Consider the following 26,420-nt stretch of genomic DNA (forward strand, 5'->3'; position numbering starts at 1 on the left):
TGTATAAGAGACAGAGAGAGAGAGAGAGAGAGAGAGAGAGAGAGAGAGAGAGAGAGAGAGAGAGAAGAAATTAGGCAAAGAGGGAAAGAGAGTGAAAGTAAGGGGGGAAGAGACAGTCACTGAGATTTTTTAATATGTAAAGAACTGAAAAAAAAGCAAACAATGTGTTAAATTATACATTTTTTTTTCTTTAAGCAATCTGTGCATAATAGTTTCACACCCATTTGTCTTTTCTTCTAGTTTACCTGTGGAAATATTTTCTTTTATTTTAGTATTCATTAAATTTAAAACTTTTAAAATTCAGAAAAAAGAGCAGAGTCCCTGGGATGTGATTTTTTTTTTCCCCAATCCCATTTTCTCTAACAGTGCTATTTTCTCCCACTCTGTTTACTCTAGTCTAATAGGTGAGTAGTTCAAGTACATAACGAATGGTCTATACTGGGAGGACTAGCACCTCTGGTGTTAAGGCCCTTTTCAGAGCTGCTCATCTGTCTTTGGTGTCCACCTCACCCAATTCTCATCGTTGGCTCCAAGAAGCTGTAGCACACACAGTAGCCACACTCCAGAAAACTATCTCAGCATATGGACCAAACCAGGCTGAGGGTAACTAACAGGTTTCAAACCTGGCTGAGTTAGGGGTATATCTCCCCCAGGCATGTGAAAACTTCTCCTGATGGAATGGGCAGATAAGAACAATTTATTCCGACAGCCTTGAAGATGGCTGAAGAAGGTACTATAGAACACCTCAAACTTAGACATTAAAGATGCCAGCCAAGGTCACTCACCAGGCTCCTGAATTTTGTCTTGCCACTGGGTTTCAGTAATCCTGGAAGAAGTAAGATTGATGACTTGTGCAACTCTGCCTCACTTAAATCCAGTTCGTAGGCAAGACAAGACATTACCCTGTGATATCATTGGTCCTCTACAAAGAAAGGAAGAATGAGCAATAATATAATAATGATAGCATATGGGCGATTCAGGTATCTAATGAAACTTGACCACTATATGAAGTGATTTGTAGTCTGAAACAATGTCACTTCCCTTATTGGCTTGGCACAGGTTTCAATTCAACAATTATTTATTTAGTACTTCCCATATGCAAAGCACTATTCTCAAGGCCTGAAAATATAGAAAGTTTAGATGACACAAGGTACTTGTCCTCATTGAGTTTACAGTCCTGTGGGAAGAAGAGAGATCTAATACCACTGCCATCATCATAGCAACACTTTTATAGCACCTGCTTTGTGCCAATGGATTTTTAGAACTACATCTTAACACATAATTTTCCCTTTTTGTCTAAATGCTATTTGCTTAGTTCTCTTTAGAGAAAAGCAGTTATTTTGCCCTACTTGGGGTTCTATATTATCTTAAGAACACCCAAATCTTGCTAGCCCTTTCCACTTTCACAGCATCAGCAAATACTGACTGCAGTGAGTGTCTGAAGAACACAAAAGTCATTATGACACACAGCCCCCACCCCTCAAGGAACTGATAATCTAGCCAGAATCGGAATCATACAGCAATTAGAAAATAATTAGAAAATGGGAATTCAGAGAAAAGAAATCAAGGTAACCCCAGTTTGCCTGGGGAAGCATGAGTAGGTTTTAGGTAAACAGAGGGAGGTGGAAATCCTAGACAAGGGAGACAATATAAGCAAGAAATGTGATGGAAGCAGATCTATTTGATTAAAGATTTTTGCTAGAGATGAATAGGAAATGGGATAAGATCAACTTATCCAGAAGACTTTGAATACCAAGTTTGAACTTTGTACATTAGATAATAGAGATCCACAACATAGTCTTCCATGATATTGGTAGTATTTTGCAGAATGGCTATCTCCCAAAAGTGTTTGCTTGGATTAGGGGGAGGAGCCATTGAGGGGAACAACGGAGAGCCTGTTGTAATTACCTTGGTGTGTAAAAATAGGCACACTGACTGAGAATCGTGGCAAGTCAACAAGCATTTACTAAGTTCTTGCTTTGTGCCAAGCTCTGTACTAAACAATAGAGATACCAAAAAAGGTAATTAATTGTTCTCATGGTTCTGCTTACTTCACTCTACATGTATTCATACAAGTCTTCTGAGGTTTGATTGGTTGTTTTTTTTTTTTTAACAGATCCCTTCAATTCCTTTTTTTTTTTTTTCTTAAACTCTTACCTTCTCTCTTAGGATCAATACTGTATATTGGTTTCAAGGCAGAAGAGTGGTAAGGGCTGGGCAATAGGGGTTAAGTGACTTGAAATCTTGAGAGTAAATTTGAACCCAAGTCCTCCAGACCTGGCACTCTTCCAGTGGACTGTCAATATCTCCCATTTCTTACATCACATTCATATGTTATAACTTGCTTAGCCATTTCTCAGTTGATGGGCAATTTCCAATTCTTCACCACCACAAAAAGAACTGTCATAAATTTTTTTTGTTCATATCTGAGTCAGAGTCTTCTTTCTTGGATCACTTTGGGGAATCGATTTATGTGCTGGATCAAAGAGTACACACAGTTTAATAGCTTTGGAAGCATAATTTCAAATGACTTGTTAATTCTGCCAATCTGATCAGTATAAGGTGTTACCTCGGGGTTGTTTTAATTTGCATTTCTCTAATTGTCAGTAATGCTGAGCATTTTTTTCATATTGTTAATGATGGCCTGAATTTCTTCCTCCAAATATTGCCTTTTCATAAACTTTGACCATTTTGAAGATTATGTCTTCTTATGAATTTCACCTCATTCCCTGCATATCTTCTGAATGAGAGTTTTATCAGAGAACATTGCTGCAAAAAATATTTCCCATTTACCTTCTCCTCTTCTAATATTAGCTGAATTAGTTTTGTTTATGCAAAAACTTTTTAATTTTATGTAATTAAAATTGTCAAATTAATTTTTTGTTATTCTTTCCACCTATTGTTTGGTTGTGAATTCTTCTCCATATATATATATGAAAGGCAATTTCTTCCTTGCTGATTTAATTCGTTTATGATGTCATATGCCTACTGGGATCTTATCTTGGTATTAGATAATGAGATGCTGGTCTATAGCGAGTCTTTACCTGGCTGCTTTCCACTTTTCCTAATAGATTTTGTTGAATAGGGATCTTTTAATTAAAAATAGCCGGGATCATTGGGTTGTCAAAGACTTGTCTACTGTTCTCTTTGCTTCTTTATATTGTGTACCTAATCTGATTAGCCCTTCAATTTCTTAATTGGTACCAAGTTATTTTAATAATTACCACTTGGTAGTATAGTTTGAGATCTGATACTTGTAAGGCCTTATTCCTTCCCACTTTTTTCATTATTTCCCTTGAGATGCTTAATCTTTTCTTCCTCCTGAATCTTATTATTTTTTCCTGGCTCTCTAAAGTAATCTTGTGGTAGTCCAGTATGTCACTGGAGAAGTAAATTAGTTTAGGTTTTATTGTAATTTTTATTATATTAACTCAGCCTATCCATGAGCAATGAATGTTTCTCCAATTATTTAGATCAGTTTTTTTTGAAAAAAATGTTTTTGTAGCTGTGTTCATGTCATTCCCATGTGTGTCTTGGCAGATAAATTCCCTAGTATCTCATATTTTCTGTAGTTACTTTGAATGACATTTCTCTTTCTTGCTAGATTTTGTTGGTAATTTAAAAAAATGCAGATGATCTCTGTTCACTTATTTTATATGCTATATCTTTGCTGAAATTATTTATTTTAATGAGTTTTTTAGTCTACTCTATATTATCTGCAACACTCTCACCCTATTCTTCATAAAGCATATTATTATAACTCACAAAGGTAATGGTTGTGTGAACGGAGCCAGCATCTGGGCTGTGTTTGGGTTCAACGTTTCTGGAGTTGGAGGCTAAAACTTTCTCTGTGATGAGAAAGAGTAATCACTGCTTAGATGTTTACAACTGCTCCCAATCAAACAGTTAGCATTTTTTAACCTTGGCAAAAGAAGAAGAAAGCAAATTACGTCCCAAGACAGACAGGCTGTTTATTTCCACTGGAGTCCTCCTGGTTCTATAAACCATCTCCTGCCCAGTCATCCTTTCCTATTCTTCTCTCATCCTAATGGAATTGCCTGTTGTGAGATGAATAGGGACCATGAGAAGGTTCCCTGGGGTTTGACCTAGCAGCCCCAGTTACAGGGCCACGTCAGACGCCCTTGAACCCCCAGACTGAACAGCTCTGAGGTGTGTGAACTGCTAGGGTCACTTTGCTGCCCCAGCAGGACCAGGTCAGGGCGTATCTTCTGTTCTAAAGTTCATTCTCTACATGCAGTATCTGTTCTCTTGAGGTCCAAGAGCCTGCCAGGATGAAAAGGTCTGGGGACACAGCGCTATGCCACAGATGTTGGGTTTGTTGTTTTTTTCTCAGTCGCTCATTCTGACAGCAGAGGTAGAAGTGGTAGAAATGAAGAACAGCAGTCACAGAGGCTCCAGCTTACCTGCAGGACGTGGTCACTTGATCCCATTGACATCTGTGCAAGCACACACACACACACATATGCACAAGCACATACTTCCAGGTCTTTACCTAAAATGTTTTATGTAGCTGGACTTTGGGAGGAGTTTGGAATGCCACTAAAACATTTTATTTCAGTTTTGCAGGATGATATCACCGAGAACTTTGGACACTTTCTTCCCATATACCCACATCCATTCCCTATATACATTTTTAGCAAAATTCTGCAGCTAAAATTGGGGAGGGACAAGCTCCGAAGTAGCACAGGCACATTTCTTCAGGCTCTTGCTGCCAGGTTGAGCCCAGGGCTATTATATAAAATAAAGGCAGCTAATTTTCCAGCTAGTGCTGCCTCCTCCAACTTGAACAGAGCAATTAACTGGGGTTAGCAACTCATTAAGCAGGCTCCTTATTAGTTTTAACAAAGATCATTCTTTTTTTTTATTTAAAATTTGCTTTTGTAGGATGAATTGAGTCATCAGCAAACTCAAACATTTCAATGTACAGAGCACAAGGAAAATTATATAAGAAAGTGTGAGCTGTTACATATGGCATAAGGCGGGTCCAGTGGTTCATTCCTGTAGTGCCTGTGGCCCAGAATGCTCCATTATCTAATGGAATTCTTCAGTGTCTACACTAGCTCTTAAAACCAATATGGGGAATCCCTGGGAGTGAGAGAGCTGACCACCAGACCATTTGAGGAAGGGAAATTGGCCCAGGTTGAAATGAAGCAGGTCAAAGCACCCATGCCAGGCAGTACCAAGATTGGGATCATAAAACTGATGCATTTTCACACTAGACAATATAAGAAAGAAAAAATAAAGTAATAAAGAATAAAGAACTCTATGTGTGTGTGCACATGTATAACACACATATTTATTTGTAAAACAGCTAGATGGCACAGTGAATAGAGTGCCAGGCCTGAGATCAAGAAGACTCACCATCCTGAATTCAGATCTGGCCTTAGACACCTACTAGCGGAGTGCCCCTGGGCAAATCACTTAATCCTATTTGCCTCAGTTTCCTCTTCTGTCAAATGAGCTTGAGAAGGAAATGGCCAACCACTCCAGTATCTTTACCAAGAAAACCCCAAATTGGGTCCCAAAGAGTAGGACACAACTGAAATGACTCATTGGCAGATAGATAGATAGATAGATAGATAGATAGATAGATAGATAGATAGANACTCATTGGCAGATAGATAGATAGATAGATAGATAGATAGATAGATAGATAGATAGATAGATAGATACAGTGTGTTAACAAAATAATAATGAAATTCCTTTATGAACTTTTTTCTTGTGTGCATTTTATTAAAATGTCTTATTGATACTTGTGTGGGCTATCTAGTCCTATCCACTAACCTCCCACCCCGCTTTCAGATAAGAACCTTTCCTTTTAACAGGACTGTCCAATGAGAGCCCAGTTTTTAAGGGTCCATGGTGTGTTTTGCCTGATGTAGTCCCCCTAAGTAGACTTCAGAGCCTGTCTGGTTGTTCTGTGGATATTTCCTGCTGCTTCCTGTGGAGCAAACAGGGAACCTACACTAGACCTGGATGTGCATAAGAATGGCACCAATTTGTCAAATTGACCTCTTGCTTTCCTATCCAGGAAAGAGAGGCAAGGACTGCTTGTGAGCAGGGCTGGAAGATAGGCAGCTGGCCCCAGGATCTCATTATATTTGCATAGGTCAGTAAAACAAATCCATGGGTAGACTGTCTGAGTATGCGTTCTCCATCTGCGGCCAAAGTGATCTTCACTCCAGCAACAATAAACGCCACACAATAAAGTCCAGTGGCTCCCAGTTATCTCTAGAATTAAATAGAATCTTCCACTTGGCTTTTAAAAGCCCTTCCTGCCTTTCCAGTCCAATTATACTCCCCTCTCCATACCTTGCGATCCAGAGACTCTGACCTCTGTTTCTTGTATGTGACACCCCATCTCCCAACGGCAGAGCATTTTCTCTGGCCGGCCCCCAAGCCTGGAATGTTCTCCCTCCCCACCTCTACCTTCTGGCTTCCTTAAAGACCTGGCTCAAATTCCAGCTTTTACAAGAATCCTTTCCCAGTTCCTCCTCTCCTCCCCCAGTGCTAGGAACCTTCCCATTTACATTCTACATCTCTTGCATGTACCTAATTGTCTGTCATCTCCCCCCATTATAATAAGAACTGCATTTAGCTTTCTTTCTATCACACACAGTGCCTAATTACTGCTTCTTGGCTGACTGAATATTGTTCAGTATTTTCTCAGTTTGGAGATACTTCGTTGTGGTCCTCATGTAAATTGTTCCCCAAGTTCTGATCGTTTCATTCTTCATCACTTTGTACGAATCTTCACGTGTTTCTCTAAATCTGTAAGTGTCACCATTTTTATGGAGAAATAATAATCCCCATGGCACCAGAGATAAAAAAAAAACTGGCCTCCAGGCTGAGAAGATCCAGCCTCAAGTCCTCTGCAAATTTCGGTTAGTTTATTTTCTTCCAGTTTTAACTGATTTTTTTTGTTTAAATTTTGTTTCTAGAGCTTTTCACTTTTATATAAGCAAAATTGTTGTGTTTATCTTTTGTGATTCTATCCTTTGTTTGGTGAAGAGCTAGCTGTGCCTCCACCCAGAGTTGTGAAAAGTATCTCCTTTCTTGCTCTTATTTACAATATAACATTTTATATGTAGGCCATGTATCCATCTGTAGCTGACTGGGGAATAAAATGTGAAACAGTTATCAAAATATAACTTCTGCCCAATTCTTTTCCAGTTTTCCCACCAGTTTTTGTTGAATAGGGAGGGAGTCGTTAAACTAATAATTGGTGGGTCAGCAGACAGAGTGCTAGACCTGGAATCAGGAAGACTTGAGTTCAAATTCAGTCTTCCTCTCTCACTGTCTTTGTGACCCTGGGCAAGTCACTTAACCTCTAACTACCTCAGTTGCCTCAGCTATAAAATGAGAATGATAGGAGCACACTACCTCCTGGGGTTCTTGTGAAGACCAGATAAGATAAATGTAAAGTGTAAAGTGAAGAACGCAATGCCTGGCATATAATAGTATCTTAATATTTCCCTATTTCCTTCTTTTCTATTGTATTGACAAGACTCAACCATGAACAGTTCACATCTCTGTAGTTATCTGGGTCAGCCTCTATTTCTGCAAAGAGCATTCTGTAGTTCTAGTTCCTCTGTGGGTCTTGGTAGAGGTACTCCCAAATATTGTATATATTCCATGGCCAGTTTGAATGGAATTTTATGTTCTCTTTCTCTTGCAGCTGTGTTTTGTTGACAATGGTGGGGGGGGGGGACGACCAGTCATTTATGTGGTTATTTTTCATCCTTCTAAATTGCCATGTCTTAGAGTATTCTATCATCTCCAAAAGTGATAATGTTCTTTTCTCTCTACCTGCGTGCATTGTCTTATTGCTTTGCTAGAATTTCTGGAACTATATCAGAAAATAGTGACACAGTGACAATAATGTATATCCTTGTTTTTGTCCTGATTTTATTAGAAAGGTCTCTATGATTTCTTCAATACATCTAATGTAGGATCTGGATTTTTAGACTGATAATATTTACCATATTAAGGAAAGAACTACTTGTTTTCCTATTTTTGATGTCTTTTTTTTAACAGAAAGATATATAATTATACATATAGTATTTTGGCACCAAGCTTTCAAAACTAAAAACCCAGAAGTCCTAATGACCCAAAGTCCTTTCTTTCCCTTTGGTAGTATAACTGAGAATTTTCCCTCTGGCTTGCTGCGAGACCCCTTACAGAGTCCTAAAGGTGCCTTTGCTCAAGGAGATAGCCTTTATCCTCAGCCCTTGATGCAGACACTCTCACCAGTCATGGCCATCCTTAGGGTATTGCTAGAATGCCAACGAGAAATTCAAATCCTCTGACCCTTAATTTCACAAGGTCGTAAGCGGGCAGAAGGAAGGTTGCCCCCTCCCCTGGCCTTTTCCCCTCAGGGGCTTGGCTAGACAGATTCTTTCTTCTAAGCAGCCAAATACACAGAGAATTGGGTTCCAAAATGGCCTTCTGTTCAGGGTTTAAAGTACTTAATCAGTTACCCTATGCAGGGTGACTGATTAATTCCTACCCAGAAGTAACAGAGTGACTTCCACTCTTTCTAAGTGGAAGGATGCTGATAACCCTCCACAGAAAAAGGCTCTTCAGAAGGGGAACAAATAATGAGTTCTCTCTTGCCTATTTGTAAAGTTGGAGACACCCATGGAATATCCAGTGGGAAATGTCCATTTGGGGCACTGAGGCTACAGGACCAAAGGGGAAGAGGAGGGAAAACAGGGCTAAAAAAATAGATCTGGGAAGGGTCTGTCTTTTCCACTCATTGCTCTCCTACCTTTGGGCATCTGAGACCAGAGCCATAAAGCAGAGTAGGCCTGAATTAAAGGAGTCTCATTCTAATATATTAAGTGCTTAGAAGATAAGCAATTAGGAGCATTTGTTGAGCATGTGATGATCTCAGAAACAGGCAGTGACCGTGAAGGCTGCCGGAAAAGTATCAGAGATGGAGCAAATGGGAAAATTGATGGCTTGTCCTTAAAAGTTGCCATCAACATGCAGATTCAGCTAGAAGAGGACAAACTACTTTAACATCTGACTAAAATATCCTAAGTAACAGATGAGCGTAGATGAGAAGAATGCTGAACTAGCAGCCCAAAGCTGTTAGGTAAATGCTTTTCACATCCTCATGTGCAGAATATGCAGGGGCTTGAATCAGGAAATCTACTTAAATGCCAAAAGCCAAGACCAACCAGTATCATATGGCTTATTCAGCGGCAAATTCTTGGAACCTTCTTGCCATTATCTTTCTGCTGTTTTGCAGCAACTCTAATACTGTGCAAAGAAAGGGGGTAATTTGAACTTTTACTTCAGCTAAGATCAGATGCAGAATGGTGAGTGGAGAAAGAGCAGGCCTCCAGTCAGGAAGATCCTGACTCCATCCTGCCTTCGCTACCTCCTCACTTCTGCCTTCCTTGGCTTTCTTCAAGACTTAGCTCAAACCCCACCTTCTGCAGGAGATCGTTTCTGGTTCCTCAACTGCTCATGCCCTTCTTTGGAGGTTACTTCTCCTTTGCACTGTGTGTGTGTATGTGTATCTTATAGAAACAATTTTTTACATGAGGTCTCCCCCATTAGAACATAAGCTCCTTGAGGGCAAAGATCATGTTTTTATTATTTCTTGCCTCCCCAGCAATTAGCACGGTGCCTGGCATTGTGTAATAATATCATCATTTGATAATAGCAAATAAATAACTTAATAAATATGGGCTGGCCCAGTTCTCTAGGCAGCTCTTTAAGACTGAAAGTTACAGAGATTGTACTGATCTTCATTAACAGAGGAAGGTTCTTCACATAGGAGTTCCTCTAGAGATGTAATCACAGGTCCAACTCTTAGCTCTATTCCCAAATAACAGTAGTAATGGCACTTGAAGATCCTCAAAGTGCTTTACAAATGTCATTTGATCCTCACTACAACCCTGCAAAGTTGGTGTTAATATTATCATCTTCACTTTACAGAACAGGAAACTGAGGCTAAGAGAGGTTAAGTGACTTGCCCAGGGTCACACAGCTAGTGAGTTTGGGGGCAGGATTTGAACTTGGTCTTCCTGACTTCAGGCTTGTGCTCTTTTGCCAAAAGGAGCACTGTAGGAACATTTCTCAATAGGGATTACTTCCCAGGATGATGGCTGTATTGTTATTCCAGTGTCTCCATGAGGGTCCTTGGAGAGATGGTGGACAAGATGGTGGTGGTAGTTTAGTGTGCCTGATACATGTTGTCTCCTTTCTCTCCCAAGGTTCCTTACTGCTTCAGCTAGGTTGGCTTCTCTGTACTGTGAGGGGATAGCAGTTGGAGGGATGCTGCTCCCAGGATTCTTTGCTCATCTGAGAAAGAGGTCCATGATGCAGAATGAGACATTTATAGACTCAGACAGTGTGGAATTTGTCTGACTGGACTCTACATACTCATTATAAGAGTTTTCTTCTTTATTCCTTTAGATTGATGAGAAAATGGAATGAGGAGAGAAGATAAATGCTTGTTAATTGAAAAACAAAATGAAAAAGAAAGATAAGATACCACAAACTGTCTTAGAGTGATAGTCTGCTTTCTCAAAAAGCACTGGACAAAAGTGTTCTGTCTCGTAGGTAACTTATAAGACTGAGCTGTGGAATTAGGGGAAAGTTGGCAAATTCCTGTGGAAATTGGCTAAAGGATCGGAAACAAAGGGTAACCATAAAAAGCTAAAAGGAGGTTAATTGGGACGTGCCTAGGAGAATAAGGTTGAGACCAGCTTTTTATTATTTACATATAAATTACTTGGAGGATCTTACCAAGAGAGCTTTCCACTATTTGGCCAATCAAGGGGCATTCAATAGTACCCACATGGCAAAAAGAACAGTGCAATTAGGGAAGGGATTTAATTTGTCAAAAGATTTTAGCCTGAGAAGTGGTCCTCTCTGGAGCCTGAGAATGTCGGCTCCTGCTAGTTCTGTAGTGGCCAGACCTCACTTTTATTAGTGGACCAGGCTGCAGGCTGTAGCAGCCAATGACAGCCTAGGACTGCCATTTCTTCTCTCCTAAGAAGGCTTGGAATTAAAGCCTGGCCTCTTTGTTCCTAGGGAGCTTGATCACTTTCAATTCAGGTGCTCTTCATAACCCAAAAGGGGATTGGGAGACTCAGGAGGGGCTCTCCTATTGAACTGCAACTATGAAATGGGCCACTTCAGGCCCTTGTCAATACAGAGCACTTATTTAACAATCAAGTTTTTCATCCTACAGCACTTCCTGCAGGTATGCACTCATAGCTGGAGAAAATTCTTGAATTCCGTAATGGCTACACACACACACACACACACACACACACACACACACTCACTCTTGACTTGGCTGAATCATTGTATTCTTGGGTCCAACTTAGATCTTTCAGAACCCATTAAAAAAAGCCAGGCAGAAGTGGGCAACTAGGTGGCTCAGTGACTAGAAAGCCAAGCCTAGAGGTAAGAGGTCCTTGGTTCAAATGTGGCCTCAAACTCTTCCTAGCTTGGTGACCCTGGACGAGTCATTTAACCCCCACTGCTTAGACCTTACCACTTTAGAGCTGATACTTAGTATTGATTCTAAGATGGAAGATAAGGCTTTGGGGTGGGGGTGGGAGAAGGTTAAGCCAGGCAGAAGTGGGATATCTGCTTTCTTCTAGCACAGAATGCAAATTGAAAAGTCTGACTAGGGAGAAAAGGATGAGTTCCTGCATTTTTGTAAATGTAAGGATCTTCAGAATTCAGCCACCTTGGTGGCTTGGTTCCTCTCTGACTCTTTGTGGCCCCTTTTTGGGGGCTTCCTTTCCTGATCTCTGCTCCACTTGTCCCCCTTGTTATTGCTCCTCTCATGCCACATACAACCTTTTATTCACTTTCTGTGTATTTTGTATTTAATCATCTGTGTACATGTTCCATTCCAAAAGCTCCTTGAGGACTGCAGCTGGGTTTTATTTCTTTGTCTTCTATGCTGGTCCTGGCATCCAGTGGGTGCTTAATAGATTCTTGTTGATTGGCACCTGACCCTCTAATAGATGTTTAATAAGTGATTATTGACAGGTCACAGAGTAAGCACTTGCTATGTGTCAGGCACTGAGCTAAGCATTGGGGATACAAGTACAAGAAAAAAGGACATTCCCTGCCCTCAAGGGACCCTACGTGCTCCTGGACAAGGAGAGTGGGCAAAAGAACCAGCAAAGGAACTCTCCAGCAGAAGACAGGAACTGTGTAATGGAAGGGCTGAGAGAGGATATAGGGTAAGACAGCATGGTGACAAAGTCCAGAAGGTCCAAAACAAAGCTGGGTGAGAGGAAATGAATTCTCTTGTTCTTTGGTCAGTTCTTTTGTTCATAAGGCACAACTGTCTGTCTAAAGTTAAACCTTTACATTTTACTGTAACCTTGCTCTCAAGAGACACTGTTCAGGCAGCTGGATGGCTCTGTGGAGAGCCAAGCCTGGAAGATGGGAGGTCCTGGATTCTGCCTAGCTGTGTGACCCTGGGCAAGTCACTTAACCCTGATTACCTAGCCCTTATCACTCTTGTGTCTTAGAATTGCTACTAAGAGAGGAGATAAGGGGTGTGTGTGTGTGTGTGTGTGTGTGTATGTGTGTGTGTGTGTGTGTGTGTGTGTGTGTGAGAGAGAGAGAGAGAGAGAGAGAGAGAGAGAGAGAGAGAGAGAGAATTTTTTTAAAAAAGCAGTTAGGTGTGATCTTTCCTTAAGGATTTTTCATGAGTTACTTGTAAATAATGCTTTTCTCTTTAGTAATGAAGCCAAATGGACTGGAAGCTAATTTTTTAAAATAATTTTTTATAAATAACTTATCTTTACATCACATTATTTTATTATTTATTTTCCAGCCTAGCTCTTCCCCTTTACCCAGAACCATCTCTTAATCCAAAGTATTAAAAAGTTAAATTATTTTTTTTTAAATGCAGTTCAGCAAATCCAGCCAATACATCCAAAAAGGCTGACTTGCAATGTTCTATATCTATAGCCGGAGCTCAGACAGAGGAGTGAGGGAAAGGAGGGGAGGCAGTAGATGATGGGTAAACAGAAGGAGGACGGTGGTCTTCTCCTATTTCTTCTTTGGAGCCAAGCTTGGCTTCACAGATTTCTACCTATATTATTTTATCTTTCTTTCCATTTATCTTGTTTTAGTCATTTGTTCTTTCCCCAGTTCTGCTTACATCAGTTCATATCAGTCATCTAGTGCTTCTCTGTAGTCATTTCTTACAGCAAAGTAATATTCCATTACATTCATACGCCCCAGCTTCTTTTGCCCTTCACCAAACAATGGACATCTACTTTGTTTCCAGTTTTTTGCTTCTCCAAAAAGTGCTGCTTTAAGTAGTTTCATGTGGACCTTTTCCCCCCCCTTACCCTTGCCCACCTTAGGGTATTGACTTAGCAATGTCATTTCTGGATCTAAGGATATGGATATTTTAGTCATTTTCTTCACATAATTCCAAATTGCTCTCTAGCATGGTTGGACAAGTTCACTGCTCCACCAAAAAGGAAGGAGCAGCTGGGTGGCTCAGTGGATTGAGAGCTAGGCCTAGAGACAGAAGGTCCTGGGTTCAAAATCTGACCTCAGACACTTCCTAGCTGTATGACCCTGGGCAAGTCACTTGATCCCTCCCATTGCCTTTACTTCTCTTCCACCTTGGAATCAATATACAGTATTGATTCTAAGATGGGGGGGGGAGGGATAAGAACTTTGTTTTGTTTTTTTTAATGCATGAATGTGCCTATCAAAGTTTGCCAAGTGGTTTTTATGCATTATCTCCTTTGAACTTCCAAAGAATCTAGTAAGGAAGATCATCCAGCTATTATTAGCCCCATTTTTCTAACTGAGGAAGCTGAGACCCAGGAAGGTTAAGTGATTGGCTTATGATCATATAGCTAGTATATGCTGGCAGAGTCTTATACTACTTTTATCTGGTATGGTCCCAGAGTCCTGAGAAAATAAATATTCTAGTTAAACGTACCCCCACTCCATCCCCAGCACATTTGTTTTTAAGTATTTTTGCCCTAGCCACACCAGATCTCAAACTATGATGAAGATAAACTAAGACAAAGTGGTCATTATCAAAACAATATGGTACTGGCTAAGAAATAGAGCAGTACATCAATGAACTGGGTTAGGAAGCCAACACACAGCAGTTAATGACTATAGCCACCTAGGGTTGGATAAACCCCAAAATCCAAGCTGTTGGTGGAACTTTTTGATAAAAACTGCTGGGGAAACTGGAAAACAATATGGCAGAAATTGGGCATAGATCATCATCTCGCACCATAAATACAATGGATACTTGATCTAGAAATAAAGAGTGATACTATAAATAAATTAGGGGAACACAGAAAAGTTTGCCTGTCAGACTTATGCCTAAGTTTATGACCAAATAGGATATAGACACATTGTGAAAAATGAAATGGATCATTTCGATCATATCAAATTAAAAAGGGTTCTTATAAACAAAAGCAGTACAACAAAGACTAGAAGTGAAACAACAAATTGGGGGGAAATTTTTAGAGTAAGTGCATCTGGCAAAACTTCCATTTCTCAAATATATAAAGAACTGAATCAAATTTATAGGAATGCAAAACATTCCCCAATTGATAAATAGTCAAAGATATGAATAGGCAGTTCTCAGAGAAAGAAATTAAATCTATAGTCACATTTTAAAAATGCTCCAAATCACTGTTGATTAGAGAAATGCAAATTAAAACAACTCTGAGATACCACCTCACACCCATCAGTTGGCTAATATGATCAAAACAGAAAATAATACATGTTGGAGGGGATGTGGGAAAACTGGGACCTAATATATTGTTGGTGGAACTGTGAACTGACACAACTATTCTGGAAATTAATATGGAGCCACACTAAAAAAAAAAAAAAAAAAAAATATATATATATATATATATATATATATATATATACATACATACACATACCTTTTTTTTTTTTAAACCCTTACCTTCCATCTTAGAGTCAATACAGTGTATTGACTCCAAGGCAGAAGAGTGGTAAGAGTAGGCAATGGGGGTCAAGTGACTTGCCCAGGGTCACACGGCTGGGAAGTGTCTGAGGCCAGATTTGAACCTAGGACCTCCCGTCTCTAGGCCTGGCTCTCAAGCCACTGAGCTACCCAGCTGCCCCCATACACATACCTTTTGACTGATTCTACATTCCAAAGAGATGAGATATAGGGGAAATGGTCCTAATTATACAAAAATAGTTTTAGCTGCTCTTTTTGTAGTTGAAAAGAATTGGAAACTAAGGGGATGTCCATCAGTTGGGAATGGATGAACAAGTTGTGGTATATGGTTGTAATGCAATACAATTGCACCCTAATAAATGACAAACAGGATGATTTCCAAAAAACCCGAAAAAGACTTAAATGAACAGATGCAAAGTGAAGTGAGCAGAACCAGGAGAACAGTATATGCAGTAACAGAAATATTGTATGATGATCAACCATGAAGGATTAAACTATTATCAGCAAAACAAGGTTCCAAGATAACCCCAACGGACTCATGATAAGAAATGCTGCCAACAGCCAAAGAAAGAACTATTAGAATCTAATTACAGATCAAAGCACATCTTTCACTTCATTTCTGTCATGAGTTTTGTACTGTATGTGTGATACATGCCTTCTTTCACAGCAGGAGCAATAAGGAAATGTATCGAATGAAAGTACTAGATATGTATTGAATGAAAGCATAGATTAACTATATCAGACTATTTCCTACCTAGGGATGGGATGTAAATCATAAAATATCAAGAAACAATTGTAAAAATCTGTTTCTATGTATAATTGAAAACAATAATAAAAGAAAGTTGTGGGTTGTTTTTTTTATCTTTGTACCCCAGGCACCTAGCAACTTTCACAGAGTAAGCACTGAATAAATGTTGAAGGAATGTACTTTTTTGTAACAGAAGATGCTCACACAAAAACAATTTACCGTTACATATGCTGAGTGTATTAGAAAATTAAGCTTCCACTTCTCAATGCTAGCAATCAAACATTATTAATCAAATACATGAAAACATTGGTTTATATTCTTTTTATTAGACAATACTCTTTTTATAAATATATAAATAATGCTTTTTATTAGACAATTAACCTCACTAGGATCAAGCCACAAACCTGATTTTCTAGAGCTTCCTAGTATGTGCATACATCTGGTTACCTAGTGGTGAGATTCCCTTTCATCCCAGTTTCATAAGCTGTGTGTTTCCCATCAAGTCATCAAATCCCAGTCAGCTAATCAGCACTCAAGTAAACGTGGAGAATGCTTGGATCTTAAGAGTAGGGAACACAGAAGCTGGATTTGGTCTCAATCCAAAATCAAACTGAAGGCTGGAAGGTTTCTGGTGGGCTCCTTATACTTCTAGCTATGGATGTTAGCTAATTATGCCAAGTTCTAGTTAGTGATCAGTTTACCAATTAATTTGACTGATAATTGATGATATAAACTAATCACATAAACTAAAATTGTTTACCAAATTTTCCCATTGGTGGTCTGTCCTCTCTGGGGGTCCCATATGTTTGCTAATTGTTTATGAACACACATATGTTATTTATCAATCTCTACCACGTGTTTTCTTATCTTGATATTGAAAAACAAATTATGAAAAAAAATAATACATCCAAACGCTTCATCACAAATAGTGGCCTGATCCAAAATGGAATCAAGTTTTGCCAAGGCAACAAATTTATTCTCACCTTACTGATCCCAACACTATGTTTCACTCTTTTGAAAAGACTTTACATTTGGCACCATCCACCATTTTCCTTGTAACGTTATAAAATTGCTTTCTTCATTGACAAATAATGGGTTGCAAGAGTTGCAGAGGAGGGTCAGGTCTGGATGGGTTGCGATCTGAAGTAGGTACCCACAGTAATGAGATCACAAATCCATTTGAGTAGAGTATCAAGTCATATTTCCCAAACGCATGCCCTTGTTTCAGTCCTGGTGAAAAGTAAAATGAAAGCAAATGTTGGGCACAGTACCTTGGATTAAGTCATTTACATGGATTTATTTGCACAGTCTTAGTCCTCTAAAGTTTTCACTTAATCCAGTAGAGTCTCTTAAAACTGTTCTGCTAAGCAAAGGAGGGTATAAGTGTGAAGTAAGCCTTTGGGAGAGCAAATCTGTAGAATCAGACCAGGTTTTAGAGGTCAGAGGAGCATAGATTCAGTCAAAGGGTCCATGAATGTCATCCATCATAATCTTGTCTCTGCTTATGGTTGCAGGTGAGGGTCTATGATCTCGCACAGTATGAGCATGGGGCAGATGACGTGCTGATTTTAGCCACAGATGGACTCTGGGATGTTTTAGTGAATGAAGAAGTGGCTGAAGCAATCACACAATTTCTTCCTAACTGTGATCCTGATGACCCACACAGGTTTGTGTTTTCATGTGATGGTTTTAGGGTTGGTCCTCTTGTGGCAAATGGTAGTTCTGTTTTTTTGTTTTGTTTTGTTTTGTTTTTTAAGTTAAACTAACTCAGATATTAGTTACTCCTATTTGCAGATGACTTTATGGTGATTGCAATTAATTCTCCGCGGGGTGACCATCCACACAGGAAAGGCCAAGCAGATAAAGAATATCTGTTGCCTAGATTATGATAAACAAATGGAAAATCTGTAGAACTTGTTCATCAGTATTTATATCTCAGATGGGCAGTACCTAAAGCACAAAAAGTTGGACCAAAAGTAAAACTGGGGTTAGAAAGCAGGCCACATTATCTTCAGGAAATTGCAACATTTCTGAGCTTCTTCTAGAAACAGAGACCCATTTTTAAAATATCATACCAAGATTCTATTAATGTCATTAAATGTCTGGGAGACAAAGAGCCAAACAGGACAATGGAGAGACTCGGGTTGAATGTGAATAGGTGGCATCGTGTAATCAAGGAAGAACCTTGAAGAACAAGAATAAAAGATGTCTTTGAGGAAATGATAAGGAAGGTGGACTGTTTACATGGTGAGACTAATACAGTTGGATATTCTGAGGCCTCTACTTATAATGTCAACGAAAAACAAGGAATGTCCCCAAGACTTTACATAGCCCCTCCCCACCCTGGCACCCTCACACTATGGCAAATTAGGTGACACGATAGAACACTGGCATTGGAGTCAGGAGAACAGGAGCTCAAATTTGGCCTCAGACACTTATTAGCTGTATGATCCTGGACAAGTCACTTGACCTCTGTTTGCCTCGATTTCAATTATAAAAAAAAAAAAAGGATAATAGCAATTGTGAAGATCAAATGAGATATTTGTAAAGTGCTAAACAGAGTGCCTGGCACATAGCAGGTGATATTTAAATGAGTATTCCTTTCCTTTCCCTTCCCTTCCCATGCAGAAGAGTCTCATATGATAAGTTGGCATAGATGGGTAGAAGAAATGTCTTGACTTATGATAAAGTCTTTCTCAGCAGCCCCATCATGGTATGAAGGGTTCTTGAAGACTATGCCACTGAACCATAAATTATTAAATGGAGATTAATCTGGGGTCCTCAGAACCCTCCACGTAGGGCATAGCTAGAGCTTCATGGCATCCATTTCATGAAATTTTAAAAAATATTTTGATAACATCCACATTTCACTTAATTTCTTTTGCTATGTCATGTATTTCATTTCATGTCTTTTAGAGCATTCTGAAGGAGGCTATACATAGGCTTCACAGACTCCTATCCAAAGGGTGGTTCATGGCACTAACATGGTTAAGAATCCTTGCTCTAAAACATTTTACCATTCCAGAAAAACCATAGTGATGTGCCCAATTATAGGCTGGGAATTTGTCATCTGGGACCAGACTAAGTAGAAAGGTTTATTGCCAGAGGGCTGGCCACCAGGTAATGATTTCTTTTTCAGCCACATAACCTTAGCAAGACAGTCTTTTAAAGTGCTGAGGGGGTCATTCTGTGCATTAATGGTGGGAGCACCCACACCAACTAAATCTCAGATCCTTGAAATATTGAAGTAATAACGTCTGACGTGCATGATTAAGCATCATAATTCAGGAAGGAGATATCATCAGGGCTGTTCCTCAGGCAGCTAAGTGTATGTCTTAAGATAAATCTAAAATCTGTAAGGAAAGTATTTATGCCTCTTCAGGTCTATCAGGAGCATCTCTTATTCTGAGAGACTTTTCTTATTCTTATTGTCCACTAGTCAAAGCAGGAATTGTTTGTCCTCGTGTCTTTATCAATAGTGATGCCCCCACATTCTCCTTTACCCAGAATATTTCTTTGATATTTCTTTGGAATCTTTTTAGAACCACACTAAAACTTACAAAAAGAACTTAACGTCAAATAATAGAAAAATCAATGGAGGTCCTAAAGAAGAGATAAATGGAATATATATCTCCTTCCAATGGCAGAGAAGTGAACCAGATATTGTATATGTGCTACCCACCTTTGGCTACATCTCCAACTTGAACTTACAGGTTTGGGTACCTTGAGGGGCAGCTGTCCCAGATGCAATGTACTCTACGCATCCACCTTCCTAAAATCTCAGAAGACCCCACCAATGGGTTTTCTTTCCATCATAGACCAATTGACACTGTTAGCTCAAAGTAAAGGGATTTATTGAAATGACAGTGCTTGAAAAATAATAACACGACATTTCTCCCATGCATCTAGGGCTCATTTTCCTACAAATACACAAAGCCCCTAGTAGACTAATAGAGAGCCACCCACTTGGGAAACACATGTATACAAGGAAAATCCCACCTTCAGTGTGGTCCCAGGGTCATGATAGACCCATGTTGCTCTCTTATGGGCATGTCACTCAGCTGACCTCCCTGGCCTTTAGAATCTCATCTCCTCTCCCCCAGGGCTAATCCTGGCCAATTCACTGGACTCCTCTCTACCAGATGTTAACACGGGAGGGGATGAAGGATGGAAGGAGAGAAGAGAAAGAAATGTCCTCCCCTAATTTGTGGGACTCTGCTTGCCATCTCTACTGACTCCTTAGAGAGTGTTGCAACATTTGTCCAAGGAGAATAGACTGCATCAAACTGCCAATAAAAACCTGTGACACAAAAAAGGCTAAGAACCATGCCTACTCTAAAAGAATGATAAAGTGTAAAGACATCTTTACACTTTCTCTAAGACTTAAAACTCTTTTTTAAAACCCTTCCTTTCTGTCTTAGTATCAATTCTAAGGCAGAAGAGAGTTAAGAGCTAGGCAATGAGGGTTAAGTGACTTTCCCAGGGTCACGTAACTAGGACATGTTTGAGACCGGATTTGAACCCAGGTTCTCTCTACCCCAAGCCTATGGAATATGCTACCTACCTGCCACAAGACTTAAGACTCTTAACTGCCGCTTAAATTTAAAAATTTCATCAAGAGGGCAAAGGAAACTTACTCAGTCCAAGAGTCCCCTGATTAACTGTCCATTCCATGTACACTGATGGGCAAGGTCTCCATAGCAGATATTTTTGTTTTTGTTACAAGTGAGGCTTACAGGGGAAGAGGAGAAGGTAATGACTAATAAAGACAAAAGTCATCACAAAACTCTTTAAAACCACTGTAAAATAGTAAAAAGAACATATATTGGTAGGGTTGCAGAATGGAACAATATGGCAGTATGCCCAAACTGAGCATCATTTTGACCTGGTGATTTCATCACTAAGACTTTATTCAAAAAGGAAAAAAATAGCCCATTTTCATAAAAATACCCCTCTCTGCTCTAAGTCCTGGGTTTAGAGTCAGAAAAATCCAAGTTCAAATCCTACCTCAAACTCTAGGCAGGTCACTTAACCTCTATGGCCTCAATTTTCTTATCTGTAAAATGAAAGGGTTGGAGCCTGTGAACTCTTGAAGACCCCCCTTTAGCTCTAAACCAATTTGCCTATGAACTAACATGTCCCAAAAGTAGAAAATACAAAGAAAAAAACAGAATATTATTATTCCATGCAAAATTAAAAATGGGGAGCATATATGGAAACATGGAAAGACCTAAATAAAACTTTGAACAGAGCTATGTACACATAGCCTGAGACCCGATTTACCACCATTGTGCTAGCCAGAATATGCCAAGGACAATTTATTATTGCCCTAGAATTTCCTTTGGGAGATGGGTTCAGAGACTGGCAGCGTTTATTCTGCTAATCAGAATTCTCTTTCTGCCCAAGTGGTTTCCAACTTAAATTGTATAATCATTGTGAAGCGGAAAAAAAAATTCAATAATAACAAAATAAGACAAAAGCTTTTTTTTAGTTGATCAGAAGTAATATAAATATCAAAGGTGGACCCTTGAAGAAAAATAAAGCTTCTCTTCTTTCCATCAGGTTCAGGACCAAAGGGTCACTCACCTCTCTCTCACTCTGGTGCATAACTAAAGGGACAATTCCTTTGGCTAAAAAAGGGATATTTTGCCCATTCAAGGTCTCTGATCCCATTGGGTCAATAAAAGTTGTACTCTATCTTGTTTATAAAGCAATAACACAATCCCTGTTTCTAGAGAGTTGGCAGAAGTTAAATATCAGACCAAAGATACTGTTACAGCATTAATTCTATATGTATGTGTGTGTACACACACATACATATATTTTGTAACTCAACTGGAGCCTTAGTGCTATACACTTCCACATTTTTTTAAAATGGGAAAACAAAGCCAGAGGTAGCAATCCTTCAGATGGACACAGAACAAATGTCTTTGCTAGCTTATTGTCCTCTAACGTGTTGATTCTACCTTGTCAAACACTAAGCGTTTTCTTTAAGATTTCACTCATTATTTGGATCTTTGATTATTTCTTTTTTTCATTGATTACTAATTTTATAATACAAAGTACAAGAGCAGCTATGTACTTTATTAGATTGAGAGACAGAAGGTCCTTGGTTCAAATATGGCCTTAGACACTTCCTAGCTGTGTGACCCTGGGCAAGTCACTTAACCCCCATTGCCCAGCCCTTACCACTCTTCTGGCTTGGAACTGAGAACACAGTATTGATTGTAAAATGGAAGGGAAGAGTTAAAAAAAAAGAAATGATGAGATTAGTTAAATCAGTCATTACAGAGTAAGTGGCAATCCCTTAACCATGTGTATGTTGTCAAGACCACTGGGTCCTCTTCTATCCTTACCACAGGGAGTACTAGCCTTAGACCTGTATAAATGTTAGCTATTATTATACAGAGAGTGAGTTAGAGGGGAAAAACCAGAATCTGATAGACCGTGTCTTCCAACAGTTGCTGTTTGCTAGAAGTCACCAGGGTGGAACGTATGACTTCATGGTTCCTCCTTACCCAAAGATTCTTTGATTTGTTCATGGGTCTTTTTGCCCATTGAATATTTTTCTGCCTGTTACTATGCTGGCTCTATTCTGTGTTGATATGAGCTCATCAGCTTCAGGCTTTCTGCATTTATGATTGCAAAAGGTCAGAGCCAAGAAACTGAGATTTATGAGAGTGAACTGACCCCAGCCCTCTTTTACGAGTAATATTTGTTGGCAGTTTGGATGTGTACCTGCCCTTACTCATTAGTGCTCTTCTCCATAGCAACAAGTCAGTGAGTAAGAGCCTGAACCAGCCTCGGGAGCCACTGTGATTGCTAGAGCAGTGTAGACCTAGGAACAGGTGTCTCCCAGGCTATGTTCAAGAGACTGTCATAAAGAAAGGCACCGAGGCTGGGTTGAAGACACCTAGGTCCACAGAGAAGGGGGTAGTGTAAGTCGAGCAGGTTAAAAATAATAAGGAATCAAGATTTGAGGTTTATATTTTAGACAAGAAGGGAAACAAAGACTAGAGAGGTTGATAAGGATGAAAGTTGTTCCGTCTCAATTCAGGATCAGGATATTTGTAGACCATCACAACACTTAAAAAGAAATTTAATTAATTGTCGAGATATTCAACAAAAGAAATTACAATGTATTTTTTAGAAAATAGCAGCCTGGAAAGGATTCTGCTCAATGAGGAGGTAACACTGGTTCAGATAAAGTCGAAGCTCCCTGCAGAAATTAGACTCAGATGGCAGCAGGATATCCCCCAGGTCCAAGGGGACCCTGATTCGTGATAGACTGAACCAATCAAACCTTGAACACAACTTCCATGCTTTTTAAGGGAAAAACCATTCTAGCCTATATGGTAGGGATGCTAGAAGATATTACTTCTACCACATGGGTAAAAAGTGGAAGAGGAGGAGGAGGAGGAAGAATAGGAATAAACATAATAAATTCTTTCAAGCAAGAGATGAAACTTCAGAAAACTGGAAACCAGTTTGACTTTGAGTCCCTACCAAATAGAACCAAACTTGGAAAACTTTCCCCTGGACCAAAAAACAGTTGGGGGTAAAGAGGGAAGGAGAAGGTCCCAGAGGATAGTCCAACTCTCCCTGTGGAAGTTGGGGGATCCAAAAATGATTGTTACTGCAGGAAGGAAATTAATCCCTTATATCATTGCCCTAGCCTTGGTTAATTTTGTCTTTGAAGACAGGTCACAACCTTCCTGGCCCCAGTTCCCTGCCCCCTTTGGTATGATAAACCCTGTCTAATTGCAAGAATTTATCCATTTTGAACTCATTAAAAACTAAAAGACGCTGGTGTTGATAGCACTTATGGGATGGAGTTCATTAATCCAGTAATAAGAGAAAATCTACTAATATACAATTCATAGATTCAAAGATATGAGGCTGGAAGGGACCTAAGAGATCAAGTAGGCCAAACTTCTCATTTTTTATAGAGGAGGAAAGTGGCAGAACTGAGATTCGAATTTAGCACTCCAAACTCCATCGTGATGTATTGTTTCAAAAGTGAAATGCATCTAAATTCTCTGCCCCATAGATCCATAGATTTATTAGAAACCCTTACTGGCTGAATCAATATCGAATCATAAATGTGTCTAATATATACCTCCATATGTACACATATTTCACATGTGTAATGGATGAGATGTGCATGTATGGATGTTTTAAAGAATGAGCACTAAAAGTGGCACCAGGCTACTTTTACCCTAAATGCCCCAGTCTCCTATTTAGGAAACCATAGTGATTACTAAAAACCCAGAAGCAGCCATGGGGAAGGTGTAGATTGAAAAGTGTTCGATGGGCTTTTGCCTGTTTGCCTCCTTCAATGACCTTTGTGAAGCTGCCACATTGAATGAATGACTTGGAAAGCAGGGGAGCCCTGAACGATTGTTTTCTGACCGTGCCTCTCAATACAGGCTTTCAGGATAAAATGTGAGAGCAGCCCAGACCAGCCCTGTGTCCCCCTAAGGAAAGACACTTTAGGTTTCCTTTGGCAGGCTCTCCTCCCCCTCCTAACTTCCCCCATCAGGCCTTTCCAGGCTGCTTTTCTTTCTACTTGGTTAGTCAGTCCAGGGACTCAAACGACCCTTCATCTGCCCCCAGCACCACAGAGAACAATGGGCTTGCTTGAGGCCTCTTTGGGGTGGTACGGAAAATTCCTGTGGACACTCAGGAGTCCAAAGGTCTGCTCAGGGCTTTCCGGAGTCTTTTACTTAACAGAAGAGGCCCAGATAGTGACCAGGAGTGGCATATTTTGGGGGAAATTAATCAGAATCTTCTTCCAACATTTGATGTTTTAATTGGTTAGCTCTTTTTTTTTCAACCTGTTTCTTCTGCTTGTTGCGCCCTAATTTTTCCCTTTCAGAAAGGAGGTAGTTACAATCCAGCATTATGATGGCAGGGGTGATGAGGAGGAGAAGGATAACAAAGGTTGGTGAGCAAATTACAAGCATTGTTTTCTCTCAGTGACATTCTTACCAACAGGGAATGCAAAATAGCATCCCTCCTAACTGGGGTGAGTTGTCAGGTGAAGGAATTATTAGCATAAAGATGCATTTGTAACATTTGGACCTTCAGAGTGCTCTCTCAGACAGAAATGTGATAGGAATTGGAGTTGTGTGAGCTTCCCGGCTCCTCTGTGTCTTATGAGTCCCTGCTGTTTTGGGGACCACCTCAATGAAAACCAAAAGGTGGGCCCATGAGCAGTAAGCCAGGCTTAATGGTGGGCGGGCTGGCTGGACTTCCCCCTCCCCCTCTAGAATTTGCCCTAACGTGGAATTTAGCTGGCCAGCAGAGCACGACTCCCTATATCATTTGTGGCATCATAAAATGAGTGGCTCATCTAAAAACATTTTGAGGAATAGAATGGGGGAAGGGGGACACCTGGGGCTCCGGAATGATTCATGCCAGGGTCTTCAAGAACTAAAGATGCTGTGGGACTAAAGGTCTCCCCAGGGGAAGTTACAGGAGGATGGGGATGGGGTAAAGAATGAGATTCAGTGCTGGCTATTCACCCTGCAAGGTAGAAGGGTTCCAATTCCAAAGATAGAGAGATGTATGCCTGGAGGCAGGAGGAAGGCGTATGTTTCTATTAACCCTGAATTCATAAGAAGGCACTTAGTAGGAGAGTTAAGGTGGAAGGCTAATGTCAAGCCAGGGGACATGGAGCCATAAAACAGTTAGGAATAGATAATGGTAGTTCCGTATACAAAGCCTCCTTCTCATCCCCCTACCCCCAGTAGAGACACACACATACTCCTCTCTAATACATTGTCATCAGAAATATTCCCAGGAATGTTGAAGATTGATATTACATGTAATTGGGATAATAAAATACTAAAAAAGACAATAACAAAATAAAATATAAAAAAGGAAGAAATATTCCCAGGATCTTTGGTGCTTTGGGAACTACAAGGGCTATAGAATAGCGTAGTGGTTTCCCCTTTGAGCTCTGAGAGGTTGCACTGCCCATGCTCCCAAGGTTGGAACCAGGGGGCAGCATCCTGGAGCCTCTGATAGTTATTATGTGCCACTCTAAGGAAGGGCTCAATTAGTCTAAGTTTGACAGTGAAAACACCTACCATGGTCATCAAAACAATATGGTACTGGCTAAGAGATAGAGAGGAGGATCAATGGAATAGACTGGGGATAAATGACATCAGCAAGACAGTGTATGATAAACCCAAAGAGCCCAACTTTTGGGACATGAATCCACTATTTGACAAAAACTGCTGGGAAATTTGGAAAACAATATGGGAGAGATTAGGTCTAGATCAACATCTCACACCTTACACCAAGATAAATTCAGAATGGGTGAACGACTTGAATATAAAGAGGGAAACTATAAACATGTTAAGTGAACACAGAATAGTTTACTTGTCAGATCTCTGGGAAAGGAAAGACTTTAAAACCAAGCAAGAGTTAGAGAAAATTACAAAATGTAAATTAAATGGTTTTGATTATACTAAACTAAAAAGTTTTTGTACAAACAAAAACAATGTAGTCAAAATCAGAAGGGAAACAACAAATTGGGAAAAAATCTTTATAACGAAAAACTCTGACAGGGGTCTAATCACTCAAATATACAAGGAGTTAAAGCAATTGTATAAAACATCAAGCCATTCCCCAATTGATAAATGGGCAAGAGACATGAATAGGCAATTTTCA

The 26,420-nt window shown here is 39.8% G+C and overlaps 1 protein-coding gene across 1 annotated transcript in view; it reads left to right on the forward strand.

Moving 5' to 3' along the window:
- Positions 1-26,420, forward strand: part of PPM1H (protein phosphatase, Mg2+/Mn2+ dependent 1H) — a 119,248-nt gene that overhangs the window by 84,178 nt on the left and 8,650 nt on the right. The window contains exon 8 of the mRNA XM_044679213.1: positions 17,255-17,406. Coding sequence (XP_044535148.1) covers positions 17,255-17,406 — 152 coding nt within the window. The remainder of the gene's footprint in view (positions 1-17,254; positions 17,407-26,420) is intronic.

This window comes from Gracilinanus agilis, chromosome 5 (assembly GCF_016433145.1).
Source record: "Gracilinanus agilis isolate LMUSP501 chromosome 5, AgileGrace, whole genome shotgun sequence".
NCBI lineage: Eukaryota > Metazoa > Chordata > Mammalia > Didelphimorphia > Didelphidae > Gracilinanus > Gracilinanus agilis.